This window comes from Nanorana parkeri, unplaced genomic scaffold (genome assembly GCF_000935625.1).
Source record: "Nanorana parkeri isolate BGI_ZX_2015 unplaced genomic scaffold, ASM93562v1 scaffold9, whole genome shotgun sequence".
Lineage (NCBI taxonomy): Eukaryota > Metazoa > Chordata > Amphibia > Anura > Dicroglossidae > Nanorana > Nanorana parkeri.
The window spans coordinates 3,637,260-3,647,256 of record NW_017306277.1 but is presented as its reverse complement, the minus strand read 5'-3'; the positions used below and the strand labels follow the sequence as shown (position 1 = coordinate 3,647,256).

Here is a 9,997-nt window from a genome sequence, read left to right as displayed (position 1 = left end):
CGCTAAGGAGACAAATATATACACCAAGACCGCCTTCTTGCTGTTGCATCTTCCATCTGTGATATCTAAACAGATAAAGATTAGAAAAGTTAGAAAGGGTCCATCCGTTTGCAATTATCAATATGAAAGGTCTAAAACGAGCCTCCTTTTAGAGATATAATCCATGGTGCATTCACATAACAAATCCTATAATCCCTCCTCCTCCCCCACCCTGAGTAGAAGCACAGTTCTCAGATTGGGGCCACATGAACTTCTTACTGTCCACCTACCAAGGTTTATTGTGCTGGTGCTTGCAGCATATGCAAGGTTGTGCTGGGTCCAATCATAGAAAATAATGGCTGTCCCTATCTTTACAATGGCACATACTCCTAGGACGGACATTATTCAAGGCTTAGCCCAATATATGTGCAGTTACTTAAAGTGACGTTAAACCCTCAGATTTTTTAACATAAACCAATACTGGAATGTGTGCCTTACTGTAATCCATGGTTGTTTCCCTTCTCTTTGCTGCTCTTCCTTTTAAATCCTCATGTCTTCTCATGCTTGGGGAGAACATCCCTTTTCAGCTCAGGGCCTCTTCCTGTAGTGCTGGCTCAGGTTACAAGCCAATACAAATGTATACACAGACACCATGTAGCCATTCCAGAGACAAGGCAGTCTGCTGCAAAACAGAAGTTCTGCAGAGCATGAGAAGAGCTACGGATTTAAAAGGAAGAGCAGCAAAGAGAAGGGAAACAACCATGGATTACAGTAAGGCACACATTACAGTATTGTTTTATGTTAAAAAATCTGAGGGTTTAATGTCACTTTAAGATCTTGGCATGATCCGCTTCAGTTCATATCTATGGAATAGAATTTCTAATGAACGCATACTTCTTTTTAATGTACAGGTGTGAAGGATCACACTGGATGAGTGGACATGCTTTTGCCCTGTGTAGATTTCCCTGGTACCAGCCCCATCTGTGGAAACCAGTCTGAGAAAATCCAACCCTGACTTTACAACCAGTTTAAGAGGAGGTGGAGAGGTGAGAAAAAGATTAGCCCACAAATGGGACACACAGAACACACACAGGGTCTTTGTAAGACTGGATTATTCCTCTTGGGGGAGGGGTGATATCCAGCCATTGAAATAGATTTTGCACTTAAGCTTTAGTTTAGCAAAGGAAAATTATGTTCTGAAAAACAGTAGTTATGATAATTCACCAACTTCATGTTCCTACAGGATAGTTAGGATTATGACCCTTCCTTGGGCTAAAGATTGGGATGTCCCAGTCTCTCTCTACTGAAACTCAATTTTAAAAACAAGTGACCCATGGGGCATCAGCTTTGTGTCTTCCTGTTGACATGCCAGTTACTGCTAATGGTCTGCACAAGCCACTGCCATCATTTATCATGATATTTGTGTTGAACAGCAACTAAACAAATTCGTGAATTATTTTGTCCAATCTAGGATTGAAAATGAAAGGAATTATGTTATTAAGGGAAACATGGATAGAATTTATTGTCATCAACTATAATGGGTGAAGTTCCTAAAGCACACCACCATGCAAACACTGATCATAAGAGCGCTGGAAGCGAAGAGGTGGATTTTTCTGTCACGTATGTTGGCCCTTGTTGCTATGGTTACCATACTGTGATGTCATTTCTTTGCACAAGTTTTGTACAGTTAAAAATTATATGTAGTATAAAGGTCAGGTAAACCAGACTCATCAAACCGGCAGTGTTTTTATTACTTGTCAAAAAATATTAAAAGGCCATTAAACCCAATATTATTTTTCCCCCCTAGAAATGCTATTAATTAAATTCACTAATGTCTGTAGAACATGTTTTAATAGCTCGTCAGCCAAAGGTAAAGACACTGAACCTTATTTATAGACATGTCTTAAAGGCCTGATCATTCTAGAACAAAAGACTATTTTTTTTAAGATCCGCTAATAATGTTGACAAATATGTATGGAAAAGTGCTAATTCCTGAACTTGGTTATGTTTGATGTGCATCCTGTAGTTCTATAATCTTTCCATTGCCCTTCTTACTGAAGTGTATGATACTTGTTCTGGGTCAGACCACACCTCCGTGGCACCTTGCATGTTGACATACCTGCCCCGGAATTAGCACCACTGGCTGTATCAGCTTCCAACAATGGTTGAGAGTTTCCGCTATGTTATGTAATGCTGGCTACATACGTGCCAATATTGTTGGTTTCATTTTGCTTTGACTACAAACGTTTTCTGGTTTTAAGCAACCAGACAATGAGAACCGGGGGTTGAAATTGTTTTAAAAGTTTTTTTTTTGCATGGCATTGGAGTTTTTATTGATTTCCATGCCAGGCTCGATCTTTTTGTTGCTGGAAATTGGAAACTAGGGATGTTCAGATACCAAGTACCGTACTCGGTACAAGTACATGTACCGATTCTTTTCTAGCTCCACGACTAGAGTAGAGAAAAATTCAAAAGTTAGAAGGAGCATACGGAGCTCCTGGGATTTGGGCATCCCTGTTTTAATGCATTATTTTTTTTTATATATAAATATATATATATATATAGGTGATGCACCGATACCATTTTTACAAGTACAGATACTTGTCCAAGTACTCACAGGTACAAGTACAGATGCAGTTTGCTCAAGTTAGTTCTTTCAAGTCCTCAAATGACTGGTGTCATATCTGATCACATATGCAGCAGCATGGCAACTGCAGATCTAAATAGAGGCTAAGATGGAGCCTTCCTCTTCTGTAATGGATAGGAGGGTTTAGTTCCTGGTTTAGTTCAGAATCTGGTTTTAGCAGCTGGTTGTTGGAGCCATTGGTGAAACCCAATTCTTTATTTTATTTACAAGCCCAGATGAAGGGAGCATTTGTTAAAAGAGCTGATAAAGGAGTCTTATAAATGGCTGAAACACATTGGTTTAGAACCTTACAAGGAAATAAACCTATACTTTTTGGAACATATTAAATGATATGGTGCCCTACTGCTCTATTGTTCTTTGAATCCCATCTGAAGCGCTCTCTCCTTCCTGTGGCCGTTTCATGTATTGGAGCTGCCTAGAAAGAGAGATTACACTCTCCTCCATTGACTTCGCTATCATTATGAGATTTTTAATTCAGGATGTATATCCAACACCTCCAAACCACGTTTTTAAAAGCAGGATGGTGTTTTGGCATCCATCACCTCAGAGCTGAACCAAAGTGAGATGTGAACAGCACTGTGCTCTGAACATGGTCTAACTTTTCAATGCACTTTTCAGAGCAGTCAGATGTAAAGCATATATGGGTGGCATTACCCATTTGGAACATAAATTATTGATTATGTCGTTTTTTGTAAGACATTCGAGCAGTATGTTTGGGAATGTGGCAAGGATGCATCTTTTTCATAAAACGTTTCACTATTTTTTGCACTTTGGCATGAAAAATGTTCTCCACTTTTGCATCTATTAGGTGATGAACTGATGGGTTAACTTGTGTGTCAATGACTATTAGTGTATCAGGTTAAAGTTGAACTCCGGGATTATCATAAAAAATATGTTTGCAGTGGGGCCACCCCCCCCACACTGTAAAGGCTAAATGCTCGTTAAGTCTAGTTGTGGAGGTATAAGTTGTAATACTTACCTTATTCATTGTTCCGGTAGGCTTCCACCATGATGCGTGAAGCCTCTTTTTGCTTCGGCACTTGAGCCAGCAGTTGCACTCAGGTGTCATTTTGTACAATGCAGGACCAGCCACCCTGCATCGTATGTGAGGAAGGTGAAGGCCTGTCCAAAACCCGGAGTGTCAGAAGCCTGCCAGAAAGCGGAATAAGGTAAGTATTACAGCTTGTTCCTCTACCCCTAGACTTAGTGAACAGTTTACCATTTCAGTGTTTTGGGGGAATACTGCAAGGGTTCCTGCAATTTAGCTTTAAAATAGGACTGTTTTTGTTGTGGTGAGTGTCTGCTCAAAAATATTTCAAGTTGAAGATAGAGTGGCAAGTGGTTAGAACTTTTTCCAGTTGTTATTCCTGTCTATTTCCCTGCTTGGAAGATTCATCTTCTCTGTTTTTCCTGGTTAGCACTGTAACTGGGACAGAAAGTGAGGGGAATTTCAAACTTGTAGACTTATTACCTACAAGTGAGAGGTGAGGAAATGTCATCTTAGGGGTACAAATGTCTGGGTATACATACACTTAAGCGTGAAACATTTGCATCTCTTAGATTTGGTCACGCAGTCCACCCATATGCTTGTGTGAACTAGGACCAGTTTGCATATGGAAAAGACAATGCCATGATTTGGAGACTCACAAAGTAAAAAATACAAGCTCAGAATCTATTAGAAGAGGTATGGCCAGCTATGAATCGTTGTAGGCCCTTAGAAAATATTTTTGAAGGCCATACCGTCGCTCTCTCACTCCCCGATCATGTCCTTGCAGGGAGCGCTGACTGTCAGTCACCACTCTCCGCAGGGTCCCGTCCCCGCATCTCTGATCCTCCAGCGCTGACTGGAGGAACGGATGGAGGAGGGGGCAGGCACAGCTGGCTCTGCCTCAAGATAGGCAGACCCCGCTTTCAATCAGCCAGCTGGGTAGATCTCAACAGTATTGTTGGGTTCCGTCCTGGCTGCGGCGCTCTCGGTATATAGGGGGCAATATCCCGCTATATACTGAGCTTTCGTCATGGGAGGAGGTTAGTATATGTCCTCCAGTGACTTAAAGACCCTGCAAGAAATGGTGTCAGCCCTGTTCAGTTGTCTTGCTAAAATACTGAATTCCCCCCTCTCCTTATCTCCACATTATAAAGAACAATTGCTCTGTAGTCCGAATTAAGAAATGTGAAGGTTGATTGGACTCTCTGAGGTAACACAGGAAGCACACCTTCCTCCACTTTTGCACTCAAATTTCCAAAAAACCCTACATTATGTTTGTGTTCCCATTCACGCAGAATATCGAAAAATAATTTTAAGAACTATATTTCTTAAATTTTAGGCTCAATTCACACATAGCAGTAGCGGTTTCCATGTGGAAAACCCTGTGGAACAAAACAGCGCAAATGGTAACATGCGTGTGGATTTAGTGCGCTTGCGGCTATTGCTATTGCTGGAACGCGTGGAATCTACCCATAAGATCATGCTTGGACTATTTTGCGGGACACGCAGTTTCGCACCGCACGGCCGCCGCAATAGTCTGGACAATGCACATTGCAGTGCATTGGTTTTTATGTTTAGCGCTTTTCTGTTTGCGTGAACACACGTGGAAAACCGCTCATGTGTGAATGGAGCCTAAGATGTCTCTTCGGTGAAGGCCTTTGTGCAGATTCTAGGTTACTCTGAGCAGTTTGAAAGTGAATGTAGAGGGACAGACTGAGCTTCTTCCCATTGACATACAATGCTTCTAAGTCTTTAACCCTTTGTTAGGACAGACAGTGTTCAAATCTAGTTAACTGATAATGAAATCTGCCAGCAGTATAGACAGGGTTAATTAGCGTAAACATAACTTCCCACAGCCCCCTCCATAACATTACATAGGGGGGAACAAGGTAGGATTTGTACGCAAGTAAAAAGCCCTTAAAGTGTAAACCGCAATTTTTTATTTTTATAAGCTTTGTGAATGGGAACATGTAACAAACATAAAATAAGTGTTGACTCACATTGGCTGCAACATGGAAATACACACTAGCATATGTTGATTGCAGCAGGCCCGGGACTCTGTTTACATGTGTAAAGCCGACTGTTAGCTTTGTACTGGAAGTGATCCTGATGGCTGATCTGTCGCCAGATCGCTACCACGGGCCGATGTAGTGTGCCACCCCCGCCACTGCCCCTCCTGTGGGCCTGGAACTGGCATCACATATGTTGGCGGGGAAGGAGACCAGCAAACATGCATTTGCCAATATCCTCCCTGCTGACTGGAGCTGGAAGTGACGATGATTGCATCCCTTCAGGTTCCTCAACTGTCAGTCCCCAGCTGCTGGAGCTGGGTAAGAAGCTATTTGAGTGCAATCTGCACTCAAATAGCTTCTTTGAAGTAGAAAGGTGACAAAAAACATTTAAAGTTAAAATAAATGTTAAAATACAAAAAATAAATTTGGAGTCCCCATCCCTGCTTTGATATTAACATAAACATGCGTTGGGTGCACCTGCATACAAAATCGACAGTTGTGGTATACCTGTTGGGTATTGCTGCGTGTGCCAGAGTGAGAGCAAGAATTCCAGGGCCAATATTCATGGATAACTCTAGACTGATGACCTTTAAACTCATCATGGACAATTTGGGGTACCATATTTTGTCGCCGTTTCACGGAGGTACGCAATTTTTAACCTTGGCATGTTGGGTATCCATTTACTTGTCATAACCTAATCTTTTATATTTTACAAAAGATGGGTAACATATTGTGTTTTGGGGCAATAAAATTAACTGTGCATTAAATGTATTTTTTACTAAGATTTTAGGTTTGATAAAGGGTTGCGTTAATATCATGTGACGTAACAATTTGCAACTGCCGCCAATTCATTCTACAAGGTCTTTGCGTTCAGAATATATATAGGGGGGGATTTATCAAAACTGGAACAGACAAAATCTGGAGCAGTTGCCCAGGGCAACCAATCCGCTTCTCTCTTCAGTTTGTTCAGTTAAGCTTTGAAAATGAAAGGTGGATGCTGATTGGTTGCCATGCACAGCTGCTCCAGATTTTGTCTGCTCCAGTTTGGATAAATTCCCCTCAATATGTTTTGAAGAGTTTTAAGTAATTTTTAGGCCTAAAATGTGGATTATAACTTGTGCAAAAATCACCTTGGCAGCAAAACAGTTACGTTAAAATTGGAGCGTAGACTTTGCTTTATATCTGATGTTTATAGAAACCTAAAAATTTAACTTATTTCTGCACAAACCCGGATCCTAATGCTTATTTCTGGGATGATAATATTTCAATACAATTGTTCACAAAAACTTCAAGTGGTTCCATAGATATTTTTTTTAAGGAACATCTGTTCCTCTTTTTTTTTGTTTTGCCTCTTTTTTTTTCTCAGTAATTAATCCTGGGTTTACAAGGCTTTTTTTTTTTAGTTTGTAGAAGAAAAAAAAAAATTTGGTGCAAACCAACTTGAGTCCAGCTGGATTATGTGGGTCAGTCCTTCCTTTCTTTTGGTTCTCAGGGTGAAAGGGGTAATGAATTTTATATTTTCTGCTGGGTATACGCTAAACCTGACATCACATTGTACAAAAGCACCCTTGGACGAAACCCGGCTAATTGAAATTCAAATGCAGCGAGATGAAGTTTTGCTATTCAGCCTAGCTGCCTTTTGTCTTAAATCTGTGTAATGAATGAACTTCAACAATGCACTCCTCAATGCTCCCAATACGCGCATTCTTGAGGAACCCAGAGGAAACAAAGAAACTCTATTTTATTTTCTGCTTGGTGCATGTTTAGAAACTTAATAGATTTTTCTTCTTTACTGCGAAAGTGGCGGGAAGAAAAGATCCACCAATGTTAAAGGGGTGGGGGGAGAGAAAGAAACATTAGGATTTTTTTGTTGTTGAACGTGCCTATGTGTTTCTCGTTGGCTAGGTAATTATTATGGGACACCGAAGCCTCCAATCCAGCCCATCAATGGGAAAGTGACTTCCGGTAATGCATTGCAAAATCCTCTCTCCGGCTCTAAGCAGTCGACCCCCAAACGGACAAAGTCTTACAATGATATGCAAAATGCTGGCATAGTGCATACGGAGAACGATGATTATGACGATGAGGCTCCTGAGATGAACAATAGTTTTACAGGTACATTGTTGTTTTTATTTAATTTTTTTTAGGAAAAGATGATTTATGATTTTGCGACATGCAATTGAACGATGCAAACTATGCTTAAAGGGTCAAACCACCTAAAACTCATGTTTTCGTTTTGAGATATTGGAGAGTTAAACCACATGACAATTTCTAAAGGCAGGGCTGTCTCTAGGTAAATCGCCACCTGAGGCATTGATGTTCCGTGGGAAGGGTGGGGAGATGGTGCTGTCAGGGAATGGTCAGTGGTGGAGGTGGGAATGAGGGAGGCGTGGCACGACTGATATGTTTGAAGAGGACAATGGTGGACGCATGACCACATTGTCAGTGGCTCTGCCTGGCGTCCCGCCCAGCTCACGGATGTCACTGGTTGGCTGGAGCTAGATGGGACGCAAGATAGAGCATCCCCGCTCAGCTCCATGTCAGTGAGCTGGGCAGCACCACACAGAGAGAGGGGTATTTAACAAAATCTGGACCAGCTGTGCATTGCATCCGGCCACTCCCCAATGAGATGAAACCACCTATGGCTGCCTCATTGTAGCGAAATCCCTGCCTAAAGGTGCCACCCACCTGCTGAATCAGTTGAAATGCATGTTGTGACTGATCCGGTTAGCACCAGTCAACTTTTGTTTAAGGAGCTGGGTGGAAAATCATCAGTCGAACATTGCAGATAAAACGCAGGCACTGTTTGGGTATTCAGCAGCCATAAGAGCAGTGACTGCTGAATAAAATAGCCATCAGTGGGGCATTCCTCTACAACGCTGTTTAGCATGGATGGGGGAATCTAATGATTGCGTTGCTGTAATGCACAGCAAAATGTGACTTCTGTTGCGTGTACCTCAACATGGGGTAATGCACAGCACTTAGAGATAAGTTGCAGTGCCATTTATTTAGAATGGCACCCCAATGCAAAATTACAGTAGGCGGCAATGCATCCACACTGCAGCGCATCACAACGTACATGCAGTACATTGTGTTATGCTACACTTAAAAAAAAGGTTCAGGTCCAGTTTTTAGTCTGTGCCCCTTCATGGGCTGTCTCAGCTCACCAGGCGCCACCTATTATTAAAATATCAATATTGTGGAGCTTTATGATTTAATTTTGATATTTTTCAGCCTGTTCTTAATATGTATGTCTGTTGTCTTGATTGTTTTCTCTCAGGGTCTGTGTATGTCAGGTAGTTGAAAATAGAGGGAGGTAGACCCATCTTGAGACCACTCTGAAAGATAGGGTTTGCAGGTCAAATAGCATGTAGATGTTAATACAGCCACTTTGTAGAAGTTCTGGATTTGCTTAAAAGTGATTTTCAGGAATGCTGGAAATCTTGTTGAACTCATCGAGCATTCTCCCCAGTCCTCTAACTGAGCCTGTAGAGGTCTATACAGTCATTTCCCAATCATTTTCTTGATGGTTACAATGGGCAATGTCTTCTCATGTCTGTGGGTAGTCTTATTGACCCCCCACAATTTCACCCAGGCCCCAGGTTTATTGGGGACAGTGTATGGCAATGCCAAATCTCAGTTGCAATGACATCTACTGGTGAAATCTTGCATTGCAGTGCAGCCTCAACATTAAATTATTTAGATCAGGGGTGCCCACAATTTTTCTGTTAAGATCTACTTTTCAAATGACGAGCTACATGAGATCTACCAACAAAAAAAAAACCTCCCTTGCGCTCCTTCTCTATCGCTCTCCTGGCTGTCTCTCCTTGCTCTCTCTCCTGGCTGTCTCTCCTTGCTCTCTCTCCTGGCTGTCTCTCCTTGCTCTCTCTCCTGGCTGTCTCTCCTTGCTCTCTCTCCTTGCTCTCTCTCCTGGCTGTCTCTCCTGGCTGTCTCTCCTTGCTCTCTCTCCTGGCTGTCTCTCCTTGCTCTCTCTCCTGGCTGTCTCTCCTTGCTCATCCTCCTGGCTGCCTCTCCTTGCTCTCTCTAAAGTCGCTGCTCTGCAATTTTACAGAACACCGGCAAGCTAGACCTCGTTCTTCTCCTCTTTCGTGCTCAGCCCTCCATCCTAAAGTCGCTGCTCCCGTGCTGTCGGCCTCTGCCTTCATGTGTCAGACGCAGCAGATGGGGAGGGGCTAAACAGACCACAGGAGGGTTCTCAGGATAGTGAGCTGACTTACAATCGTGATCTACCAGCATCAGCTCTGTGAGCTACTTGTAGACCACTATCTACCTAATGGGCACCCCTGATTTAGATGTTTTTCTACAATGTTGCACTGATCAAACCCCAGTTTAAAGTACAACTGAAGCAAA

At 42.2% G+C, this 9,997-nt stretch overlaps 1 protein-coding gene across 1 annotated transcript in view; it reads left to right on the top strand.

The window, feature by feature from the left end:
• The window catches only part of MAGI1 (membrane associated guanylate kinase, WW and PDZ domain containing 1), a 432,678-nt gene that overhangs the window by 302,751 nt on the left and 119,930 nt on the right, over nt 1–9,997 (top strand). The window contains 1 exon segment of the mRNA XM_018554478.1: nt 7,532–7,741. Within this exon segment, the coding sequence (XP_018409980.1) occupies nt 7,532–7,741 (210 nt within the window).